Source organism: Mustela lutreola, chromosome 16, assembly GCF_030435805.1.
Source record: "Mustela lutreola isolate mMusLut2 chromosome 16, mMusLut2.pri, whole genome shotgun sequence".
NCBI lineage: Eukaryota > Metazoa > Chordata > Mammalia > Carnivora > Mustelidae > Mustela > Mustela lutreola.
Window position 1 is genome coordinate 48,991,135 of NC_081305.1, and position 27,171 is coordinate 49,018,305.

General features: G+C 41.6%; 1 protein-coding gene across 1 annotated transcript; it reads right to left on the bottom strand.

Moving 5' to 3' along the window:
* Window positions 1-3,489: 3,489 nt before the first annotated feature.
* On the bottom strand, window positions 3,490-26,964 carry ZNF471 (zinc finger protein 471). Its single transcript, XM_059152283.1, is given in 6 exon segments — window positions 3,490-7,805; window positions 7,807-9,512; window positions 13,286-13,381; window positions 16,024-16,150; window positions 23,941-24,018; window positions 26,886-26,964. Coding segments are annotated over 5 exon segments (2,175 nt in total). The 5' UTR covers window positions 23,974-24,018; window positions 26,886-26,964; the 3' UTR covers window positions 3,490-7,592.
* Between the last annotated feature and the right edge of the window lie 207 nt (window positions 26,965-27,171).

Sequence of the window (27,171 nt, forward strand, 5' to 3'; positions counted from 1 at the left end):
TGACCAACATCTGACCCAAACCATCAATGGCCTGGGTGGTATCACAAGTGTCTTCCATTTCCACTTACCATTTACCATTGTACAATGCAGTTCAAGAAGGTGGACTGTCCCTAATACTCCCAAGCCCCAATATCCTATTTATTCTTGCCTGTCAGGATTAGTCACTGTAGCTTTTTTATCCTTCTAGTGGCAGGAGACATATGGAATGGACAGAGGTCATTTGGCCTTCATTGCAGCCATTGTCGTTCCTGATCTGAAGACTTCCTCCCAGGACTAAAACCTTTACACAAGCATAACTCAGAACTGGGAGACAGAAACTAACAATTTTGAACATGGAACATTATACCCAGATATGGCAATTAGCACAAGGAAATGCCCCAACCATGTTTTTCCAGTAACTTTGTAGAGCAACCCCACCCCACCCCTGCATTTTAACTTTCTAAAACCAACCACTATGTTTTTTCCCTTCTTTTCAAAAAATCTGCTCTCCTGATGACAAGAGCTTAAAATGGCCAGGTGGCATTCAGCTTCTGATTTAATGACACCATTACTGTTTGCCATAATGAAAGAATTCCTCCATTCGATGCTAAAAACAAAACTCCATATCACCGGAACCCAGAAGCATTAGATAAAGAACCAAAAGTTTATTTTTATTTTTATTTTTTTTAGATTTTATTTATTTGACAGAGAGAAATCACAAGTAGACAGACAGACAGGCAGAGAGAGAGAGAGAGGAAAGCAGGCTCCCCGCTGAGCAGAGAGCCCGATGCGGGACTCAATCCCAGGACCCTGAGATCATGACCTGAGCCGAAGGCAGCGGCTTAACCCACTGAGCCACCCAGGCGCCCAAGAACCAAAAGTTTTAACGTGGGTCCTTCAGCATAGACCTACCCTTTCTTTAGGATTTTTAATCCACTCCTAATTAAAAGTGTCATTAAGTGAAAAACTGTTCAAAAGGAAAAAATTTCCACTATGTTTAATATAAAAACGATGAGGCTTTTACATCCCAACCCTAAGTACACAATTTTTGCCAATAGAAAAATAGATCAACTGAACAATGAACACAAGCTTATGAGAGTAAGAGATATTGAGAGCAACAAATACAGTTAACACATAAAATGTAACATGATGAAGACTCGTTGTACTTGCTGGAGTGGAAATAAAAGACAGTGGGTGGTGGTACAAAGGAGTCTTCCCCCCCCCCCCCCCCCCGCAAGAAGAACACTCCTCTTTCTGCTCCTCCCTCAGTGTTTTGGCCTTTGGGAGGGCCATAAGGTTATCTTGCACATTTCTGCTTATGAGTAGTCATGTCACAGAAAAAGGCAAAATATTTAGGCAAATATAGGCCAAAGTGTTACAGAACATACCTATTGCTTGTTGTATGTATTAAAAAGCACAATATTTGGGTTCATCTATACACATGCTGCCATTCAAATTCGTTCCACATGATAGCCTCTAACTAAAAACTGTTGAGTAAACTGGTTACGTGTGCTTTGTCTGAAACCCTACGTTGAAATACTACTCTTTACAGTGTATTTCGTGTGTCTACTTCTTAGTGATGGGGAGGGCAAGTAGTAGCGACTCACTCTGCAATATGCTCCCCAACCTCACAGGGAATTCACTAAGGTGGCAGTTCCCGGTGTTGTCTTGGAATGTGATTTAGGCTAGCATGAATGTTACCAAACCAAGTAAGAATAATGAGTTTTGTCTACCAGTCTTTAGTCAGGAAACCCAGACACCATGAGCTTCAGTAGAGGGAATTTGACAGAGGAAACTAATATAATATAAAGGTCGTGGGAGAGTGATCCGCAACTCGGATCAGTTACTGGAGAGCAGTTACCGACCCTGGAGCTTGAAGGCCAAAAGGTGGAGAGGATATTACCAAGCCAGGAACCAGGGCCACTTAGAGCTAGACAGAGCCACAGGGACATCCCTAGCAGGAGGTGGGACCATAATAAGGGGTGACTGGAAGGAGGTAGAACAGAGGTGATGTAGCTTTCACCATAGCCATCATGCAAAGCAGAGCAAGTGAGAGAGAAACACCCTGGCTTCCCCCTCAACTCTCACCTTCTGGTATATTGCTAGTGCCTCCCACTTAGTAAACCAGACAGAAAACCAGTTGTCAGAGCACCCGCAGAGCTTAAACACATGCAATAGTGTAGAGCAAGGGATGAGGCAGAAAATGGATCTTACAGCCAAAAGGCAAATGACTGGCACAGGAGCTCATAGGGCCTCCTCTGAGCTGGACCAGGGCAAGAATTGCCCCCATAGTCCCCTAGAATAACTACAGTACATGTCCTTGTAACCTAGAATTCTTCCAAAAATGCTATTTCCTGGGGTGCCTGGGCGGCTCAGTGGGTTAAAGCCTCTGCCTTCGGCTCAGGTCACAATTCCAGGGTCCTGGGATGGAGCCCCGCATTGGGCTCCCTGCTCAGCAGGGAGCCTGCTTCCTCCCCTCTCTCTCTCTCTGCCTGCCTCTCCGCCTACTTGTGATCTCTGTCAAATAAATAAATAAAATCTTTTAAAAAAATGCTATTTCCTTCCCTTAATATGCACTTACCTTGGTAAATCGCTGCAATTCTTTAGGGAACTGTAGGAGTAAAAGTCATAGTGGTGTTATAGGAAGATTTTCTTCAGGAGTACCCAGCCTCCTGTCCACACACCCAGATCTGGGAACAGGGTGACAGGCAGTTTCTAGCATGGGTGATAACTGGACTGCGGCCTCCGAGACCAGATGTGAACTGTTTTTAGACAAGTAACAAAGTAAACTTTCAGCAGCTGACTATTGATTTCATTTGTAGATGAGCAATCACAGTCAGCAATCTGTCAGACCATCGGTGGTATGCTGGTAAAATTTGACATGAAGCTTCCCAAGGGAAACAAGTGTGTGCATCCTACATGCAGGAAGTTTATTGTAATGTTACAGATGTGTAGCACACATTGACAAATGATAGGAAAATGCAAGCCTCTTGGATTGTCAATTCTGTATAGCAGTTGATTCTCTTAGAATGCCTTTGTTGACTTTTACCAACCTATGCTTAAAACACAAATGGGTAAAACTCTGACAATGTCGTTTGATATTTCCATTTACGTTAAAGAGTAAGATCAAAGTGAAACAAGCTGAGGACATAGGTCAGAACTTTGCTCGTTATGTCAATGACAGGCTGAGTGAGCTCTTTGCTAAGTAATAGCTTTTGAGTACTAGAGGAATATTTCCTCTACTTTTTGCATAATTCACAATGTACAGACATGACACAATGTACAGGTTAGTAACCTGATTTACTAACATTTTCACTGTCAACTTTTAAAGTCAACCAGCCTTGATTTGTGGTGCATGCTGTTAAAGATTCCCATCATATTTGAGTCAAAGTTGCTAACATGTTGTCACCGAATGCGGAGTTGGGAAGAGAAGCAAAGTAGCAACAATTATGTGGTATGTCCCCCCCTGCAAACGTTAGTCATAAATAAAATATAGCAAATGCTCAAAACTCAGTTTCCAAACTATTGTCTGTGTTTAATACAACTTATTGGTTATAGTAAAAATTTAGACAATAACCTATAAACATATGTATATAATACATACAGGTTACATGTTACCCAGTACAAACATGTATGTATTTCTATACACACATACATATATACCTTTTAGTAACCAGTTCAAAAAATCTCTAAAAATATAACAACTCTTACAAGCCAGAACGAGCCTGCCCAAGTGCACCACAAAATCAACTTTGCTTCCGGAGAGTTGCTGCTAGGGCTCAGCATTCCCTGGGCAGCTACCCTTGCTGGAGATCAGAAATCCCTTTCCAAGAGCAGCCCCCCTTCCCAGCATGCCAAACATCCTAAGGCTGGCAAGTAAAGTACTCTCTAAAGGTAGTGTTGCTTTCCTCATGGCACAGGTTCAAGGAAAGGCATTTTGGCCCTCTCTCAGGAAGCCTAATGACAAGGCAAGTGAGAAACTCAGACATGAGAAAGCAAGGTCAGCATCCCAAATTTTCTGGTTCCTTCCTGTATATCAGGCAAAGTCATTTCTGTGCTTTAAACATCATTTAGTTTCAGTCTAGCCTTATGAGATTTGCATGAATCTACCCAGAAAATTATGAGAAAAACAATAAACTGCAGATTAGCACATCAAATATGTAATACCCTGTGTGTATAGTGTAAATTCAGCCCAGTTCAAAATTTTATAATCCAGTATCTGAGGTCAAGCCCTATGAAAACCCATTTTTGCAGCCATTTTCTTAAATCTGATATAAATGTTGATACTTGGCAGAGTCTCTCAACCCTTCCCTAACCTCCTATATCAACCTCTAGGCTACTTTAGAATCAGATTTTCTTTCTTTCTTTTTTAAATCAAAGAAGCCATAGTGTTGGTGAGCTACAAAGGAAAGAGGCTAACCTTTAACCTTCATTCCCAGTTATTTCAGACAAAGGATAATTAGTTGGCATGGTTTCTTAAGATTTCTTATGGGCTTAAGAGTTTTAAAATCCCCAAATTCTGCCACAAATCCTCATTCCAGTAACCAGGATATCAAAGATGTCCCTTAATGTCAAACAAGTTACTTAAGAAATCTGCCAAAATTGTGAATTCACTTGGCATTGTAGCTCATTCTTTGATATTTAACAATCACAGAGCTACAGAGCTTCTTTTAATCATGTTACCAAAATGGCTGGGTGTTCTAGTCCATACTTTAAAGCAAAAATTTTAAAAAGTCATTATTGCTTTTGCTTTATATTTTCCAATTCCATTATGAACAAGCATCATACAGACCCCTTGGACTGGCATTTCTTATCTTTCTGACTGGTCTAAAAATTATCTCAACCACAGCTGATTAGCTGTTTTACTGTCGCTATTAAAGCATGCTACTTGGATGGCACAAAACACGAAGAGGAACCTTATAATCCTTTGCTTCATTTCATCCAATAACCACATTTTTTATTTGAATACTAATCCACCTTTTCTCAGGATGTTTTGCCTGAAATCCCTTCAAGGATACCAATCTCTGCATTGGTTAGGTTTCTTTGGTTGACAGCAAAAAAACTTAATCTCATTTTAAAGTGGACACAAGATAATAATAAGACCCAACTTGGGAAGAATGAGAGACCTGTTCTCTGCAGTGAGCAGAGCAGCAGAAGCGCTGGCAGTATCCTAAGTTGTGGCCAAAGGAGGACTCATTTACAGCCTCCTCCTGTGTCCCGAGGAGAGAGTTTCTGATTGGATTAAAGGGAACTAGGTACAACTGACAACACAAAACCTCACCAAACGACATCAGAGCAGCCCAGAGGAAAAGTCTATGTGTATCTCTGTGTGCATATTTTCAATTTGTATTGTAGACAAAAACAAAATAGCTGACTGATATGTTTGTATTTTCCTAATTTTAACTTTATAAATTTCTGATATGTATAACCGTACAATCATATTATCATTATGAAAATTACACCATCAGTTAGTAAATTATGTCTTTCTGTGAGTACGAAAATCTACCTCATTCTTTTCAGTGAGTGTGTAATCTACTGAATTTTCTATAATTTAATTGATTAACTAGCTTACTAGTGCTAGACATTTAAGCTGCTCCAAATTTCTTGCATTTCTATAATAAATGTGCTTACGCATCTATATTTCTGCGCTTGTGCTTTTCAAGAAGATAAACTCCGAGATTTAGAATTGCAGCAAAGTGATTACATTTAAAATGTTGACAGTAACACATTAGCTTCTAAAATGGCTTTTAAAAGATTTATCTTCCCAATGTACAAAAATATATTTCTCACATCTGCAACAGTACTAGATACTATCCATAAAATTTGTGCTGATTTATGTTAGTGACAAGGACTTTTTAAATTTTTAATTTATCAGATCATTATTGTAGTTAGGAACTTCTATTTTATTTGACAATTTCATATTCTGTAACTGTGAGTTGCTTGTTGGTGTGATTTTCAAACTGTATCTTATCCTTGCTGCTTTTCAAGAGCACTTTTTAGAAGTATGTAATATGTATATTTTAAAAATTTCTCCCTGCCTATCATGTGCCTTTTAACTTTGCAATAGTGCCTTATACCATGCAAAAGGTTTAAATCTTCTACATGCTCCTTCCTGTCACTCTCTTCATGGCTTCTAGACTCTGTGTCCACCAAGTCTTCCCAAACTCAAAGGGATACAAATATTCTATAGTCTCTTCTAGAATTTTGTGTTTTCCATTACATCTTTAATCCAGATTCAGGGAACTTCTCTGTAAGGAGTAAAATGTAGCTCTGCTTTTACTTCTAGGTGGATAACTAACTGTCAAACACCATTTAAGTAATCCATATCCCCCACTGATATATCAAAAATGCCACTTTTGTGGAACACCTGGCTGGCTCAGTCAGAGGAACATATGACTCTTGATCTTGGGGATGTGAATTCAAGCCCTACACTAGATTTCGAGATTACTTAAAAATAAATAGAAACTTTAAAAAATACTACCTTTGCAATACACTGAATTCATGGGCATATCATCTTTTCCAAAAATTTCCTATGATGCTTGCCTACTTAACACTCCACATGATTTCAGACCAAACTGTCAATGTAAAAATATCCTACAGTTATCATGACTGGAATTAGGTGAATGTAGACATCTTTACAATATTGAAACTTCTATCTAGAAACATGTGTGGCTCTCCATTTATTCAGAACCTCTGTTGTTCTTCAGCAGAGATTAATAATTTCCTTTCTACACAGAACTACCATTTCATTTTGGGGGGGTTGATATCAGAACTAAATTAGCCTCATGAAAGAAGTATTCCAAATACTACAAAGTATTATGTTTTAATTATGTTTAATTAGTTTTATGCTTTACACTCTACAACAGTGTGATTAGTGGTTCCTTGAAAGCTTAGAATTAATCTGTAAATCCAGGTGTCTTAAAATAGGGGTAAACTATTCCAGTTCTCTATTGCTTCAGTTTTAAATAATAAGGAATTTTTATTTCTTTGCCTTAATTAACTATAGTCTTATATTCTTCCCAATAAATTCTAATTCTTTTGTTTCAGTCTTATCCAGAGCTTTAGATACTTCCTAAAACATATTCTATGTACCAGGTCACACTAAATTTCTGCACCAACAAAGACATACAGCCTTGGAATCAAAAGAAAGCCACTATGTTATTCTGATGTCAAACTTTAAAAATACTACACATGCTAATCCTCATTATCCACCTTAAGATGTAGTTTGAGTTCCAAAATTATTATACTCTCCCAGTACTGATATACTGCTTTCCAGAGTTCACTCTTTAAAAATAATTTTTAAACAGACTCTGAATGACACTGACTTAACATTTATCAAGCACTTAGTCTGGGTCAGGCACTATGCTAAGCACTTTATAGGCATCAAATAGTTTAAATTTCCTAACCAGGGTTTTAAGAGAGTAGTTTAATTACATTTACATGTTTAAAAGACCACCATGGCAGTTGTGTGAAGAACGAACTTGAAGGGAAGAACACAGGATGTAGGACCAGTTTTTATATTGGAACAGTCCAGGAGAAATGACTGTGTTTGGGAGTAGGACAATGAGAATTGAAAGGAGTGGATGAATTCCAAAAATATCTAGCAGATATATCTACGGGGCTTGGTGACATATGGGGTGAGGAAGAGCTGGAGGCCTGAGACGACTCTGCAGAGTGAACTTTCTGATGATGACTAAGGTGCGCGCTTTGTCTGAAGACTTTTCCACATTCTTTACATTCATAAGATCTCTCTCCGGTATGAATTCTTCTATGTAGATTAAGGTGTCCAATCTGGCTGAAGGTTTTCCCACATTCCTGACATTCATATGGTTTTTCTCCGGAATGAATTCTCTGATGAACAGTAAGGGACTGACGATGGCTAAAGGCTTTACCACACACACTACATTCATAAGGTTTCTCCCCAGTATGACATCTTTGATGACAAATAAGGGATGATTTTGTTCTAAATGCCTTCTCACATTCAACACATTCATAGGGCCTTTGGCCAGTATGGAGTCTCCGATGCTGAGAACGGGATGAGCTATCGCTAAAAGCCTTTCCACATTCGCTACATTTATAGGGTTTCTCTCCAGTATGAACTCTCTGATGTTGAATAAGGCGGGTAGTCTGGCTGAAGGCTTTACCACATTCGTTACACTCATAAGGTTTCTCTCCTGTATGAATTTTATGATGCTGGGCAAGGTGTGCCCTCTGGTTGAAAGCTTTACCACATTCCTTACATCCATAAGGTTTCTCTCCAGTATGAATTCTCTGATGAGTAGCCAGCTGTGAACTGATGCTAAACGCTTTTCCACATTCTTTACATTCATAAGGTTTTTCGCCAGTATGAATTCTCAAATGACTAGCAAGGTGTATACTCTGTCTAAAGGCTTTCCCACATTCCTTGCATTCGTAAGGTTTCTCTCCAGAATGCACTCGTTGATGTTGTGTGAGTGAAGCATGATGGCTGAAGGCCTTCCCACAGACAACGCACTCATAAGGCTTCTCTCCTGTGTGAATTCTTTGATGGACAGTAAGGGATGAGCCATAACTGAAGGTTTTCCCACACACTTTACATTTATATGGTTTCTCTCCAGTATGAATTCTCCTATGCTGAATAAGGCCTATGTGATCACTGAAGGCTTTCCCACAATCGATGCAATCAAAAGGTTTCTCTCCAGTATGATAATACCTCCAGTGACGAATAAGGGATGTGTTCTGCCTGAAGGCTTTCTCACATTCAATACATTCATAGGGTCTTTTGTCAGTGTGACATCTCTGATGTCGGGCAAAGGATGAGCCATCACTGAAGGCTTTCCCACATTCCTTACATTCATAGGGCTTCTCCCCAGTATGAATTCTCTGGTGCTGAGCAAGGTGTGCAGGCTGGCTGAAGGCTTTTCTACATTCCATACACTTATATGGTTTTTCTCCAGTATGAATTCTTTGATGTTGAATAAGGTGCACATTTTGGCTGAAGGCTTTCCTACATTCTTTACATTCAAAGAGTTTCTCACCAGTATGTATTCTGTGATGTTGAACAAGGTGCTGACTCTGGTTGAAGGCTTTCCCACATTCTTTACATTCATATGGTTTTTCACCAGTATGAATTCTCTGATGAACAGTAAGGGAGGAGCTGTGGGTAAAGGTTTTTTCACATTCATGACACTTAAAAAGTTTCTTTCCTGCATAGACTTTCTTGTGTTTCACTACCATGGAATTTTGGGAAAAGCTTTTCTTATCTGACTTGTGATTATAAACATTTTCTTCTATGTTGCCTAGATAGACAAATTTCCCAGACTTGTTATAATTGTGATCTATTTCCTTAGTAAGGGTTTTCTCGTAAGTGGTTACTTTTTGCCCGATAAATGCATCTTGACTTACCAACTGCCTCTCAAAAAGACTTTCACATTTCCAATTTTCTCTGTAAGTAAAACACTCAAGTCCATAGGTTGTAATTCTCTCCATTAACACATCATCATACATGAACTGCTTCAGAAATAATTTTTGTCTCTCATATATAGATCCCGAATCTGAAAGATAACAAAAAAGCCAGTGCTTCCTTTATCATGGGCTATAACAAGGGAAATATTTAATGTGGACAGGGTGGTTAAAAAATAGTGAATCCTGCAAAATCTATTATGTAACAGCACTTAAACTGAAAAATATGCAAGTATATTTCAGAGCTCAGGGAAACATGGAAAAAGTGATTAAGTGTAGGATAATGTAGGAAATGTAGGAAAAGAGAATTAAATGCAGGATAATGAGGTCCTAGAGAAGTAGGCTACAATAATAATACTGTCTTTTTTTAATCCTATATTAACATAACAGACTATAAATTAAATACCATTACTCTATTCTTTCCCACTTCTAGTTGACTTGCATATACAGGTAGGTTAATGTTGTTTAAATATTAATATCATCACATAACTACTGCTGATCAAAAATTTCTACAGATTCCCAGCAACCACAAAACTGTTATGCTTCATGACTTCTCTTGGGGTTTAGGTAAATGCCTAATCTTTTCATAACCAGAAATCAGTATTTCTATGTACCATTGCTACATGTTTCATACAGTGAGCTCCTCATTTCTCAGAGATCCCTGAACTTCAGGCTGCATAGTAAGGCATTTTTCCATTCATGTTCTCATTGTCACCAGCCTACGAAGAGTATCACTTCCCAGGCCACATTTTAATGGGGTTTTGCCATAAGTCTTTTTGAATAAACTGGTTTCATAATGATATATGTAGGTGCGTATTACTATTATGAAGTTCTTTTCACTGCCACTTAAAATAACTTTCTTGCCTTGTGAGATAAAATACAGGCTTCAGGGTAGGAATAATATGCTTTAAACACGAGTACTAAGTCACTTTACATATATCACAGAAACTCAAACATTTTTAAGTTCTAAATAAAAGCATAAAGAAATTTATACTGAAGAGATGATATTAAGAGAAAACTTCAGGGAAAAGGCTGGCATCAAGGAAGGGCAAAAGGGGGTGCCTGGGTGGCTCAGTGGGTTAAGTCTGTGCCTTCAGCTCAGGTCATGATCTCAGGATCCTGGGATCGAGCCCCACACTGGGCTCTCTACTTGGCGGGGAGCCTGCTTCCTCCTCTCTCCGCCTGCCTCTCTGCCTACTTGTGACCTCTGTCTGTCAAATAAATAAATAAAATCTTTAAAAAAAAAGAAAGAAAGAAAGAAAGGGCAAAAGAGGGGCGCCTGGGTGGCTCATTCGTGAGGCATCTGCCTTTGGCTCAGGTCATGACCCCACATCAGTCTCCCTGCTCCGTGGGAAACTTGCTTCTCCCTTTCCCACTCCCTCTGCTTGTGTTCCCTCTCTGTCAAATAAATAATTTTTTTTTAATCTTAAAAAGAAAAAAAAAAAACAAGAAACGGCGAAAGAGAAAGTGCTTTCCTTTCCAATCTTATCCATAGTAAATTACTGACTAATCCAATGTTCTCTAAAGCAGTTTTCTACTATGTGTCAAGCACTATGGACACTAATGTAATAAAAGACCAGTTGTTCTTGAGTACAGAAAGGGATTAGAAAGGCAAGACCAACAAAGAAAGTAAAAGAAGAAAACATGAAATATCAAGTGAAAGCCCAGGTGGTAAAAAGTAAAACTAGTATTAAAGTTCAGAGATGGAAGAGATCAAATCTCCTAAAGCAGTTCAGAAGGGCTCTGAAGTGCTAACAAGCTTTCTACCCCTTCCTACTTCCTTCTTTCCCTCCTAATGCTCAGGCCTCAGTAATTCTAGAATTGAGGCCATGAGAGTTCAATGTACCTACTACCTACTGTTTTACTTACAGAGATGACTGAGGGGAGAAATACTGGACAGAAAAAACAGAAAGTTGGATACACCATGGATTCTTCCTATGAAGGTAGCCTCAACATCACAACCTCCCATGGGAAACATGGTTGTCCCTTATCTTTTTGGCCCATCTCCACACAGATGCCGAGATAGCTTACTCACTTACTAAGAGTTGAATCTCTACTGTGACTCAATATCCCACCAATTTTATAGGCTTCAACCCCTTTTCCTTGTTCTGTTCTTCATAAGGCCAATGATTACTTCTTATCAGGGAAGTTCCTCCATTTCCCAATTTAAGGGAGGTGGTAGATTCCTATGTAACCAAAGTATAAAGTATATCTAAGCGGAGCTAATTTCCCTTCCAATATTTGGCTATTTGGAGGACCCTGGAAGTCAAGGATCCAAATCATCTCAAAATGTAAAGATCAAATCCTGTTATGGAAGTGGAAGGAGAATTTCATAAAGGCAAAATTATCACCTATGATCTCAACATTCCCTGAACTGAACATTCAGTTCAGTGGGGGAGGCAGAAAATAAGCATGCAAATCATAAGCAGGTTAATTATACACTTTCCTGAGTGTTACAAAGAAAATAAACTGGCTTGATAGAAAGTAATTGAGCTGAAATAAGGAATGTTCATTACAGAAGGTGGTCAGAGAAGGCCTCTGATGAGATGATGTTTGAGCTCTGGCCAGAGAGTCTGTGGGAATTCACAGTGCCTGGCTAGATAAGATTTAATAAACACATGCCTCCTGGGATGAAACTAGTTGGAAAACAAAGAAGGTGAGTCTAGAGAACTGAGCCCCCTTTAGGGTTTTAGGGTTGAAAACAGCCAGATCCTCATTGTGGCTCAATGCACTAATCCAGGGAGTAAATGCATGTCTTAGGAGAAACATGTATCTTTGGCGGTCACACACCCCATGCACTCCCAGTCTACGTGCCTATCGTAAGCACAGCTTGTTCTATTCACATGACACTCCCTATACCACTGTTCTGATTATTACAGCTTCATATTCATTCTTGTTTTTCTTATTCTCTTGTTGTATTAATAACATTCACAATAAAGGTGGAGGCAGAGTTTGGCTCTGGACCTTTCTTTGCCACTAGAGCATCTGGTCCCCAGGCTTCTCCTTTCTCCTACCAAGGTGTCTAGAGTACTCTTTTCATTCGCTGACTCAGGGTTTGCTGGCCAAACCCAACAAGAGTCAAGCATGGACAGACAGCCAAGAGAAGGGCATAGTGGGCGGAGAAATCAGGAGGCGCAAAAGCCTGAATCAGTAAAGAGCTTGGTGAGTTCAGAAAAGGTGACTAACAATTAAGTAAAGAGCTTCTCAACTGTACTGTCGGGACTCATCAACATCTGTAAGGCAAACAGAGACTAAAGAATGATACTGCCTGCAGTCCAGAAGGAACCAAAGATGGAACTCAGACTGCATCTGACCACACCTGGTCTCTCAAGGTTTAGAGATTTCACAGTTGGCATACCTTTAACATATCTGAATACCTGGGTATCTCATAATTTAGAAAACTCTGCCCTAAAGTAGAGTGAAAAAGCTAAAAAATCACAGAGGATAAGTTAAGAGAAGTAGGATGGAGCTGGATACATAAGGGGTGGTAAGGTCTTTCCTATTTGCAACAGAAAAGCAAAGAAAGATTTCAAGCAGCAGGAAATATTGTGATTTTCTAGTAGCACCTAATTTAGGAGTTAAGATTTAAGAAACAGAGCAGCTTATTTAAGTCTAAATGGCAAAAAGAAAGGGGACGGGAAAGAGCTGGATAGAGATTTTTGCAAACTGAGTTAGCTATTAGAGAGAAGAGATATCTAGACATTTGGGGAGCCTATCCTAAGGAGCAAAGTTTCAATTTTCTCCTCAGGCTTAGAAAGCTTGAAAAGAGTCTCTAAGTAGCATAAGAAAGGAGAAAGTATCACCTTTGAAAATAGCTGAGCCATTATTTAGAAAGGATTCCCCTATCTGGTTCTCCCACACTCACCTGGGAATGGGCTTCTTGTCATCTCTGTCTTCATCTCCCAAGGCTCTTTCCCTTGCTCCAATAAGGAGATCACATATGGCTTAGAGATGCAAAGACCTACATACAAAAAAAAACAAAAAACCAAACACAAAAATTGGCCATATTTGGGGCATTTCAGAACTATAAGTCAGTTCCTTAATACTGGTGGAATGATAGAACACGAATGATAAGATCAAAGGGTAAAACATTTTAGAGACAGATTATATAAAGCTTCTGGCATAGTCTAGTGGGACTGCCAACAGTCAACTCTATAATAAAGTTAAACAATTTTCTAAGGGAATTGGGGCAGAAATTCTGCCCAGCATTTACATAGGATCATCAGACAGCCAGTAACTGATGTATTGTAAAGAGCCCCTAGAGACAGAGTTTGGAGTCTGAGTCAAGTTAACTGTCTGGAATATTACTCAGCCATCAAAAAGAATGAATACCTTCCATTTGCATCAACATGGATGGGACTGGAGGGGATTATGCTAAGTAAAGTAAGTCAAGCAGAGAAAGACTATTACTATATGGTTTCACTCATATGGGAAACATAATGAATAGCATGGAGAACATTAGGACAAAGAAGGGAAAAACGAAGTGGGGAGCGAATCAGGGGATACTAACCATGAGAGACTGTGGACTCTGAGAAACAAAATGAGGGTTGGGGGGGTGTGCAAAATTGGTGAGCCTAGTGATGGGTATCAAGGAGGGCACGGATTGCATGGAGCACTGGGTGTTATACATAAACAATGAATATGGAACCTACATCAAACAGTAATGATGTACTGTATGATGACTAACATAACATAATAAAAAAGAAAAAAAAAGGAAAACAAAACTCTTCAAAGGAATATAACAGGGACGCCTGGGTGGCACAGTTGGTTAAGCGGCTGCCTTCGGCTCAGGTCATGGTCCCAGCATCCTGGGATCAAGTCCCACATCAGGCTCCTTGCTCGGCAGGGAGCCTGCTTCTCTCTCTGCCTCTGCCTGCCATTCTGTCTGCCTGTGCTCGCTCTCTCTTCCTCTCTCTCTCTGACAAATAAATAAAATCTTAAAAAAAAAAAAAAGGAATATAGCAGAATCTATAGCCTCTACAATGTATCATTTATAGTGTCTGAGATAAAATCCAGAATTATTACCTCTAAGTAGAAAGAGGAAAAAGTGAATCACACTCAGAAAAATAAGTAATTAATGAAGAGCTAACCAGTAATAACACAGATGTTGGAATTAGTAGACTGGTATTTAAAAATAGCTATTATATCCATACCCAAAAACATAAAGGAGAACATGCTTAGAATTTTTCAGCAGAGAAATAGACATTATAAAAAAAGAGCCAAGTGCAAAGCTTAGAATTGAAAAATATACTCTCTGAGATTTAAAAATTCAGTACTTTCGGGCACCTGGGTGGCTCAGTGGGTTAAAGCCTCTGCCTTTGGGTCAGGTCATGATCTCAGGGTCCTGGGATCCAGTCCCACATCAGGCTCTCTGCTCAGTGGAGAGCCTGCTTCCTCCTCTCCCTCTGCCTGCCTCTCTGCCTACTTGTGATCTTGATCTGTCAAATAAATAAAAAGAAAATCTTAAAAAAAAATTCACTACTTTCATGTCCCAGCTGGGGTACCAAAAACAAAAACAAAAAACAAAAAACCACGACAAAAAATAAATACATATAAATAAATAAAAATTCACTACATTTGAGGTGCCTCAGTGGTGCAATTGGTTAAGCATCGATCTCTTGGTTTTGGCTGAGGTCCTGATCTCAGTGTCATGGATTAAGTCCTCTATCAGGCTCTGTACTCAGTGCAGAGTCTGCTTGAGATTCTCTCTCCCTTTTCCTTCCTACTCATGCTCAGTCTTTCTCAAATAAATAAACAAATATTTTTTGAAAATTCACCACATTGACTTAACATGACATTAAAGAAGACACAAAAAGTGGAAGTAAATTTGAAGTTATGTCAATAGAAATTACCTAATCTGACAAAGAAAAAACATTTTAAATAATGAACAGACCTTCAGCTACCTACAGCATAATATCAAAGGTTCTAATATACTTGTAATTGAAATACCAGGAGAGACAGCAGCGAAAATTATTTGAAGAAATAACACCAAAATTATTCAAATTTGATTAAAGAGATATATTTAAGTTTCAAGATTAGTGAACCACAAGCAGGATAAAAGGGGCTTCTCAGAGAAGCACTGCAGATGCATTGTTCATTCATCAATGAAATACATGTCTTCGGGGTGCCTGGGAGCTCAGATGGTTGTACATCCGCCTTTAGCTCAGGTCATGATCTTCAGGTCCTGGGATCAAGCCTGAGTTGGGCTCCCTGTTCAGCGGGGAGTCTGCTCCTCCCTCTCTCTCTGCCCCTGCACCCCATTCGTGCTCCCTCACTCTATCTCCCTTTCAAATAAAATCTTTCTTAAAAGAATTTTAATAATGGGGCGCCTGGGTGGCTCAGTGGGTTAATGTCTCTGCCTTCAGCTCAGGTCATGATCTCAGGGTCCTGAGATCGAGCCCCACATCGGGCTCTCTGCTCAGCAGGGAGCCTGCTCCCCCCACCCTGCCTGCCTCTCTGCTTCCTTGTGATTTGTCTGTCAAATAAATAAATAAAATCTTTTTTAAAAAATAAATAAATAAATAAAGGAATTTTAATAATAAATAAAAATGTAAAAATTTCCTAACGTAATTCTAAATTCTGTAGAGGGGAAAATATTCTTACCCAGTGATACCAGGTTCTGATAGTTCTCCAACATCATATTCTTGTACAAATTCCTCTGAGCAGGATTCAGCCATTCCCACTCCTCCTGGGAAAAGTCTATTGCCACATCCTTGAATGTAACCAAGTCCTGAAATGACACAAACACACTCTTAATCAACCAATGCTCATTTCATGCATAACTCCAAGTTGAAGCTTTAAATTATTTCTACTTTATGTGAGAAATAGCCCTTGGGGGAGAAAAAAAAATTAAACCTTTATAATATGAAGCTCCAACCTAAAATAGTATTTACTAAAGTGTTAAACTGCATTTATGCAAGGATGCTAACCTATTTGTCGGCACGTGGAAATACGGACAGGTGGCCACAGGGCAGTAAATAAGAGCCTCAAGGAATGGCTTATATCTGTGGTTGAACCTTTAAAAACCAAGATTATCTAAACTGATATTTTGCAAATGGTACTCTATGAAATCCTAGAAGGGTTTTGTTTCAGAAGAGAAGGGGTTTCTGGACTGATGGGGCTGATTTTATCTTTTCTTACACAATAAAAACAATAAATATAATTAAAGTGCAATTTTCTCATTCTATACCATTAAGAACTAGCATGACATTCTACACCAGAATAAACTATATAATAATACGAGAAATCACACAGCATTAAGACTATAACACATTCAATTTGTATATTGAGTCTAACAAACCTGTATGCTTAAGACAATAGCAAACTGAAACTGAATAAATAAAATTTTTAGTCTCTTTTTAAAATATATTTTTATTTATTTTTATTTTTTTAAGATTTTAATTATTTATTTGACAGACAGAGATCACAAGTAGGCAGAGAGGCAGGCAGAGAGAGAGAGGGAGAAGCAGGCTCCCCGCTGAGCAGAGAGCCCGAAGCAGGGCTCGGGGATCAATCCCAGGACTCCAGGATCACGACCTTAGCCAAAGGCAGAGGCCTTAACCCACTGAGCCACCCAAGCACCCCTAAAATATATTTTTAAAGATTTCTTTATTTTATTTATTTATTTATTTTTAAAGATTTTATTTATTTATTTGTCAGAGATAGAGCGCGAGCGAAAGCGAGCACAGGCAGACAGAGTGGAAGGCAGAGTCAGAGGGAGAAGCAGGCTCCCCGTGGAGCAAGGAGCCCAATGTGGGACTCGATCCCAGGACGCTGGGATCATGACCTGAGCCGAAGGCAGCTGCTTAACCAACTGAGCCACCCAGGCGTCCCAAGATTTCTTTATTTTAGAGAGTAAGCAAGTGAGCAAGCAAGCACGGGGTGGGGGTGGACAGAAGGAGAAGGAGAGAGAGTCTTAGAGTCTTAGGCAGATACCATGCGGAGTGCAAAGCCCGATGTAGGGCTCAATCTCACTAACCTGAGATCACAACCTCAGCCGAAACCAAGTGGTGGATGCTTAACCAACTGCACCACGCAGGCACCCCTAATTTTAAGTTTCTTTTTATCCATTTAAAGATTTTATTTTTATTTATTTGAGAGAGAATGAGAGAGAGACCATGAGAAGGGAGAAGTCAGAGGGAGAAGCAGACTCCATGCTGAGCAGGGAGCCCGATGTGGGACTCGATTCTGGAACTCTAGGATCATGAACTGAGCCAAAGGCAGTTGCTTAACCATCTGAGCCACACAGGTGCCCCCCCCCTACTTTTTAGTTTCTTAAAGAATTAAATGCATTGAGAAAAATAAATGTCCAGTTATAATCACCACCAGGTTGTAAGAAATTTTTTTAAATATGGGCATTTTTCATCTTCAGATTTGTTTATTTCCATCAAAAAGAAAAATCTTCATGCTCGTGCATTGCACACCAATGACAATGGTAACTGTATTCTATATAAAGACAAAGCTATACAAAGAATGTCTTAATTTGCTTTTTGACAATGAACACTTAAGTTTAGAACAAAGGCATGATACAAAGATATTCAAAGTATGGGACTTTAGAAGATATACAGACCTTTGAGAAATATTTAGTGTATTTTTCAAATAAAAGTATTAACATTTTTTGTTATTTTTTAAAAGATTTTGTTTATTTATTTGACAGAGACACAGCAAGAGAAGAAACACAAGCAGAGGAGTGGGAGAGGGAGAAGCAGGCTGGCTTTCTGCCGAGCAGGGAGCCCAATGCGGAGCTCGATCCCAGGACCCTGGGACCATGGACCCGGGCTAAAGGCAGCCGCTTAATCGACTGAGCCACCCAGGTGCTCCTGTTATTTTCTTTTTATTTTTCTTTTTTTTAAAGATTTTATTTATTTATTTGATAGACAGAGATCACAAGTAGGCAGAGAGGCAGGCAGAGAGGGAGGAAGCAGGTTCCCTGCCGAGCAGAGAGCCCAATGTGGAGCTCGATCCCAGGACCCTGAGACCATGACCTGAGCCAAAAGCAGAAGCTTTAACCCACTGAACCAGCCAGGCACCCCTATTTTTATTTTCTACACCCAATATGAGGCTTGAATTCATGACCCCAAGATCAAGAATTCATGATCTTCTGACTGAGCCAGCCAAGCACCCTGGTATTATATATTCTTTTTAAGATTCACTGTGAGCTACTGGTTTTCAGGAGTTTTGGTTTGCCCCTTCTAGTTAGTTGAGGCTGCCATTTTGGCTGCTACCCATCATTTCCCATGTTCTTATAAAACCAAATGCATTCAGATGAATTTAACAAGGCAAGCAGAAGTAGCCACATTCTTTCCAATATTTAGTATAATTTGGTCACTAGTAAGGAAATTAGGTGTTTTGGATATTCCCACAGAAAAATGAATTTGATTGCTTGTGATCCTGGTACTCTGGCTAATTATTTGGTATGTACACCATCAGAATTTTCCCAGTGTTTATATAGGTATCTTTATATGCATTCTTATTTTTTACTGATAATCTTATATTAAATTAAATTCTATTTTTTTTTTAAATATCTATTTATTTATTTGACAGAGAGAGAGAGAGCGAGAGAGGGAACACAAGCTGGGGGAGTGGGAGAGGGAGAAGTAGGCCTCCTACAGAGCAAGGAGCCTGATGCAGGGCTCGATCCCAGGACCCTGGGATCATGGCCTGAGCCAAAGGCAGATGCACAATGACTGAGCCACCCAGGCGCCCCTAAATAAATTCTAATTTATATTATTTGAAGAGATTGTAATTATTTTTTAAGAAGAAAAACATTTACTGCAAGGTATCAAATAATATATGGGATTTCCAGAAGGACTAAAGAGCAAAGTTTGCATGATACACAAGCAAAAGCTATACATCAGGAGAAAAGCCTAAATTAGATCAAGATGGTGTTTTTCAAAAATCCCACTCTCCGTCCGGTGTCACCCACAGATAAAGCACCTAATATGCTAGGACTTGACCAGTAGGAATTTCAGCCAGAACTGCCCCCAGAACAACCAAATGCCTCTGCCACTATTTTGGCTTTAAAATCCTATTTCCCTGAACTTTGCTGCTACTTCCTGTTGCTAACTTCTGCTTTCCACACATTGTACTGGAAGCCTCTACATGGCATATATAAGTCATATACAGACCCTATTTGCAAAGGAGTCTGGGTAATGCCATTTTTAGCTTTCTGGTATGCCCCAATACACAGTAAACAAAAACTCATCATATACTAGGCCAACAAAAGCCTTAAATTTTAAACTCCCAAATTTTCAGGCTATATATATATTTTTTTTAAGATTTTATTTATTTATTTGATAGACAGAGATCACAAGTAGGCAGAGAGGCAGGCAGAGAGAGAGGGGTAAGCAGGCTCCCTGCTGAGCAGAGAGCCCAACGTGGGGTTCAATCCCAGGACCCTGAGACCATGACCCGAGCCGAAGGCAGAGGCTTAACCCACTGTGCCACCCAGGTGCCCCCAGGCTATATTTTCAATTCAGGATTCAGAGCAACTGAAACCTATGAAGAGATGAATTTAAAACTTTATCTACTTGAAAATCTATACGTAACCAACAGACAGTAATAAAATTAAATTAGTGGGGCACCTGGGTGGCTCAGTGGGTTAAAGCCTCTGCCTTGGGCTCAGGTCATGATCCCAGAGTCCTGGAATCCAGCCACACGTCGGGCTCTCTGCTCAGCAGGGAGCCTGCTTCCCCTTCTCTCTCTGCCTGGCTCTCTGCCTACTTGTGATCGCTCTCTATCAAATAAATAAATGAATCTTTAAAAAAAAAAGAAAAGAAAAAAATTAAATTAGTAAAACAGAAAACAAATTTAGAGAGGATATGGAAAAATGGGAACCCTCATACACTGCTGCCAAGGAGGTAAAGTGGCACAGCCCCTTTGAAAAATACAGCTTAGCAGTTTCTTAAGAACTTAAATATGAATTTACCGTATCACCCAGAAATTCTACTTCTAGGTTAATCTACCCAAGAAAAATGAAAATATTATGTACAAATAAAGATTTGTACATTTCTTTTTTTTTTTTTTTAAGATTTTATTTATTCATTTGCCAAAGAGAGAGCACAAGCAGGAGGAGCAGCAGGCAGGAGAGGGAGAAGCACGCTCCCCGCTGAGCAGGGAGCCAGATGTGGAAACAATCCCAGGACCCTGGGATCATGACCCAAGGCAAAGGCAGATGCTTAACTGACTGAGCCACCCAGCTGTCCCAAGACTTGCACATTTCACTATTTAATGTATACAGATTCATTTATTTATGTCTATCCCACCCCCCCGTCCCCCACCCCGAAAGTAAGTTCCACAGGGGCACGGTCTTTGTCAATCTTGCTGTACCGGCAGAATCTAAAAGACCATCTGGCATGTACAAGGTCAAAAAGTATCTGCTCAATAAATAACTTTAAAATAACCAGCAGAGGGGCACCTGGGTGGCTCAGTGGGTTAAGGCCTCTGCCTTCGGCTCGGGTCATGATCCCAGGGTCCTGGGATGGAGCCCCGCATCAGGCTCTCTGCTCAGCAGGGAGCCTGCTTCCTCCTCTCTCTGCCTGTCTCTCTGCCTCTTTGTGATCTCTGTCTGTCAAATAAATAAATAAAATCTTAAATAAAATAAAATAAAATAAAATAACCAGCAGAGCTTAAAAAAAAAAAAAAAAGTTCCCAATTCTAAAATTTGCTAGAAAAATAAACTTGTAAGAACAGTTAAGGGAATTCTGGAAAAAGATGAGTAATGGGAAGAATGTTAGCCCTTCCACCTTACAAAACACTGTAAATGCCCAAAGACAAGGCAAAAATTTCCCCAAATGTGCTTTATACCACAAATTATTCCAAGACGTCAATATACCCAGTGCAATTTTATTCAGAGTCCCCAGGCAGAAGCAGATTGATAAAATGCTCACAGCTGACAAGCTGAAGAGTTCTGAAGAATGATGTAGGAGAAGAAACAATGGTAATAAATGCTAATCTAGACTGTTCATTCACAGAATACTACTATCTGCCAAAGAAGGGTTCTGGTAAATAAATACCCCAGGCTCTTGGTTGAGAACCCAAAGAAAGGACTACACCCCAGAACTGATGGTGAACCAGACATAACCCAGCTTTCAGAAGCACTGAGGCCCTGCCTCTAATCATCTCAGCTCCTGACCACACTAGGCCTGAGCTGATCTCAGCACAGCTACGCGCCACAGGCAAGAGTAAACCGTCTCCATCAAAGTACACAGGAGGAACCTAGATATGCAGTACAAAGTCGGTGTTCAACAAATCAAAAATAACCCACAATGATGCGGTATGTCACTGGGACACAGGAGTATCTAAAAGAGCTCCTAATGACCAAACCTAGAACCTGAGCAACAAAAAAAAGTAAAAAATAAATAAGCGTGAGTCCATGCTAGCTAATACAAATAAATGACTGGATAAAGAAATGGTGGATTTAGGCAGAAAATGGGGAATTACACAAAATAATCAGACATTCTAAAGCTAAAAATGTGGGGCGCCTGGGTGGCTCAGTGGGTTAAGCCTCTGCCTTCGGCTCAGGTCATGATCACAGGGTCCTGGGATCGAGCCCCGCATTGGGCTCTTAGCTCAGTGGGGAACCTGCTTCCCTCTCTCTCTGCCTGCCTCTCTGCCTACAGGTGACCGCTCCCTTGTGTCAAATAAATAAATAAAATCTTTTTTTAAAAAATAATATAAAAAATAAATAAAACTGAAAATGCAATAAATGGAAGCTATGATTCAATGATGAACCTAACAGCAGATTAGAAAATTGAAGAGAATTAGAGCATAAGTGAAATATACAGAGTAAAAAAGATCTAGACTTTAAAGATTTTATTTATTTATTTATTTATTTGACAGAGACACAGCAAGAGAGGGAAAAGAAGCAGAGGAAGGGGGAGAGGGGGAAGCAGGCTTCCTGCTGAGCAGGGAGCCTGATGTGGGGCTTGATCCCAGGACCCTGGGACCACGCCCTGCAACCAGTTCCCCACTACGCATGGAGTCTACTTAAGATTCTCTCCTTCTCCCTCTGCACTCCCCACCTGCTTGTGTACTCACTCTCTCTCTCAAATAAATAAATAAATATTATTTTTTTTTTAAACAAACAAACAGAAATACAAGTAAAACTGAATGTAGTGCAAGGTACCTTGGTGACTCAGTCAGTTTAGCCTCCAACACTTGATTTCAGCTTAGGTCTTGATCTTGGGGTCATGGGATCAAGCCCCTAGTCAGGCTCACACTCAGCAATTTATTTATTATTCCTCTCCCTCTGCTCCTCTCCTGGCTTATACATGCATGTGTGCAAGCACACTCTCTCTCCCCTTCTCTCTCAAATAAATAGTAAATAAATAAATATCTAAAAAAAAAAAACCTGAATGTAGTGCAGCAACAGAATCAAGTATAAGATACAGGGAGCATTCCAAATTAGTTAAGAAAGAGATGAGTTAGGGCGCCTGGATGGCTCAGTGGGTTAAGCCGCTGCCTTCGGCTCAGGTCATGATCTCAGAGTCCTGGGATCGAGTCCCGCATCGGGCTCTCTGCTCAGCAGAGAGCCTGCTTCCCTCTCTCTCTCTCTGCCTGCCTCTCCATCTACTTGTGATTTCTCTCTGTCAAATAAATAAATAAAATCTTTAAAAAAAAAAAAAAGAAAGAAAGAGATGAGTTATTCAACAAATACCACTGGGTCAAATGGAGAGACAAGTGGGAAAACAAGGAACCCTTGACTCATTTAGGACAAATTAAACATTTAATGTAACAACTTAATGTAAATTAAATTTAATGTAACAACTTAATATAAATTTGGACCTTATCCTCACAGGAAAAAAATGACAAAAATCAAACATAAACTTGCAAGAAAACTATGAGAGGTAAAAACAAATCTTTTAGAAGAAAACCTGGTATCTACAGATGCTGGGGTAGACAAGGATTTCTTAAACAGGATCCATAAAAACATAGAAGGGAAAAACCTATGTATGTATGAATAGAATTCCCTGAATGATATAGTTTCTCCTAAGATCTGGAAGGCAAAAAAAATCACTTTTATGTCTTGAATTTCATATATACATGATATAGATATCATATATGTAATTTCCAAAAATTGACTAGAATAAGGTTTTTTAGCTAAACAAAAAAAAAATTTAAGAACTTAAGGATAAAATTAGAGATCTGAACAGAATTCAGCCTGAAGGATGACTCCAATGCATTCTAAAAACAGAAGAGGGCCAGCAAATGCACATTTTACTTGGAACGCCACTCACTGGTACCGAGACAACTCTATTCCACATAACAGAAACCAAATCTTTTCCCAGGCATCAACACTGAACCAAGAGTGAAGTGGAAAGAGGGGACTCAGAGAGGGCGCTGGGCCTCATCACACTCGGTTTCACTTACCCATCAGGCAGCCTGAGTTAGCACGCTCTGGGGAAAGTGGGAACCAGGCCAGTCAAAACCACTGTTAATCAGAGAATTTTCAAAAGAAAAGACGCCTTACTAAGTCCTGACGAGTAAGACTTTTCACAGATGAGAATGGAAATAACTAACCTGGGATATGGCTTTAACTAGTTCAACAGTCATTTCCAGCCTTCCTCGCTGATTTCTCTCCTGGAGAACAGCAGTGTCCTAGAGAACAGGCGTGGAGAGAGAGAAAGGACAGTGAGGAGATGAGGCTTGTTCTCCACTCCTGGAACCATCAGCCTAAAAACTCTGTCCTCCCCTTCTTCCCCCGGCTTTCCTTGCTACTGCTGCCCAAACAGCCAGAACAGTCTAGGCACCTACAGCCAGGAAGGACTGCAACCTACAATTCTGTTTCTCTTATGCTCGCGTTCCTAAATTTAATCTTTTTTCCAAAAAGTTGCCATCCCATTCTTGGTCTTATTTTTATCGGTAAACGTGGCTCTTTCCCTTTCCGCATCTCTGCTTCAGGATTTGACACAATCTACAATTTGAAAATCTTTGCATCAGGCTCCCTGCTCAGCGGGAAGCCTGCTTCTCCCTCTCCCACTCCCCCTGCTTGTGTTTCCTCTCGCTGTGTCTCTGTCAAATAAATAAATAAAATCTTTAAAAAAAAATCTGACTCCTCAATGCATCAGATGCCAGGGTTATCATTCTCCACCCAATCCCCACAGGCCTGGCCTGCATCTCAGGCTGGGACAACGGACAATGGGGCAACTTAGCATCTGATTTTGCCACCTTCACTCTCATCAGTCTTCAGTCCTTGGTTTCCCCTCCTTTTTGCCACCCAGAACTGAAGGTGTCACCTGCTCCAGTCGGGGGCTCTAGTTAGTCACCTCCCTGCATTGCTTTTTACTGGAATCCTTGAACTGGGAGCAGGGGCTTCTACTCTAGGGTTCTTACCTCAGCAACACACAACACCGAAAACCAACACACACCAAGAAGCTGGTGCTATCGGTCTTCCAAGTAGTGTCCCCATACACACCCAGCACCCTGGGCCAGCTACAAGCACACGGTGTGACACACAAACACTAACCTAAGATCTTGTCGACCTCCTGACCACAGAGGACATCATCCCAAGCACCTAAAGGAAGCCACATCACACTCAGTCACACTCACCATGGTCTCGGAGGCCTGTGCACAAACACACAGGGTGAAACACAAACATCACACACCCCCCCAAACTTACTCTCTTACACATACCACGGCTCACTGCGCCCTCCTCTCTGTCTTGCTCACACGAGCACACTCCGCAGCCTAACCGAGGCTATACCTGCAAGCCTTCGGGGGACAATCTGCAGTCTCCATGGTCTCTGTCCTGCTCGCTCTGGTCTCACACAAAAGCACGTCTCCAGCTTTCCTCTCTGTCACACAAACAAACACAATAGCCCCTCACACTTCACACTCACAAACACACACACACACGCACGCACATTCTCAGTGTCATCTGTGTCGGGATTTCTGTCACACATAGAAACTGCTCAAGAACAAAATCCAACTGAGGAAAATTTAAACATCTAATTAGCTCTACTCATCAGTTCCAGAACAGGGCTGCCGCCCACCCTGCAAGCAGAGGGGCTCCAAGGAGCTGCATGAAACGTTCATTTTTCTAGAAAGGCGGTGGGGCAAGAAGCCAGAGAAAGAAAGGACAGGACTGTTTCGGGCACAGTAACTTCCCTTTAGCAGGAATGTGAGGGGTCGTGCACAGGTCACTTCGGCTTGCTTTCGGGGATGAAGGCCCACGTGACCTGTGACCTCACTAGAGCCGCCCAGAAAATTCTTGACTCCCCAGTGAAAACTCCATTTCCCGGGCAGGCTGAACCGCAGTTAGGATGGGTATTAACTGTCCATCTGAGGACGTGGCCTCCATGCGGCCAAACTGGGCCAGAGGTTTTCTTTCTCCTACCACACACACACACACCCTGGCCTCTCACCCTGTAGCTGCACCGCACCCATCTCACACACACCCAGGACACAGTGCCCTCTCTCACACCCAGACACCTGCACTACGACAGACACACCGACTGCAGCCTCGCACACTCACCAACATGCTCCTGACACCCCACAGTCTCTCACACACACCTGCCACCATCTCTGGCATCTCACACTTTATCTCACACATACTCACCTCCCACATCTCTGGCAGCTCACACTCACACACACACCTCCCACATGTATGGCATCTGACCCTTTCCCTCTCTCACACACACACCTCTGACCATCTCTGGCATCCCACACTCTCACACACACATCAACATGTGGCATTTCACATTTTCTCTCTCTCACACATCTCTCCCACATCTCTGGCATCTTATACTCTCTCTCCCGCTCTCTCTCTCTCTCTCTTATACTCTCTCTCCCGCTCTCTCTCTCTCTCTCTCACACACACACACACACTCACCTCCTACATCTCTGGCATCTCACTCTCTCTCACACACATCCCACATCTCTGGCACCTCACACTTTCTTTCACACACACACACCTCCTACATCTCTGGCATCTCACTTTCTCACACATTTACCACACGTCTGGCACCTCACACTTTCTCTCTCACACACACACCTCCCACCATCCCTGGCAGCTCACACTGTCACACACCCCCCATCTCTGGCATCTCACACTCTCTCACACACACACTCCCTCGGCTCAGTCTCTCCCGGAGCCTCCCACCCGCGCTCCCCTTCCACGCGCAGGCACAGCCCTTCTCTCGCTCTCTCTCACACTCCCGCCAGCGTACCCTGGTCCCTCGCTGGCCTCTGGGGTCCAGCCTCACTCACACGCCCACTCCCCTCACTCGCCCCGCCCAGCCGCAACCCAGCCGCGCCCGCCCCTCGGACTGCAAGATCGCGCCGCGCCGCGCGGGCCTCTGGGAAATGTAGTCGGCGCAGGGAGGGCTCGGCGGCGGCGAACGGGTTAGGACTACACCGCCGGGGTCAGGGCGGCCCGCCTCGCCTGCCCGGCCCGGTACCCGGGCCCCGACTGCCGACCCGCGGGAACAGCCCACCGGCCTCCGCCCGGAAACCACCGCCCTCACCCGAAGGGCCGCCCGGTCCGACGTCCGCGCTCCGAGCGCGCAGGCGGCGAATCTCCCGAGGCAGGCGGTGTAAGGGGGAGGAGCCCTAGGCAAGAAGGGCGGGGTGGGGCGGGGCTTGGCCGACGGGGCGTGTCCCTGGGCTGTAGAAAACCGGAGGAGGAACCCAGGCGTCGGAGCGTGCGTGCCGGCGATTAAAGAGCACGGCACTCGGGGGCGTGGCCCAGGGCTTGGGGGCTTGGTGGAGCTGGGCGGGAGTGTGCGCAGGCGCGTGGAAAGGGCACTCCGC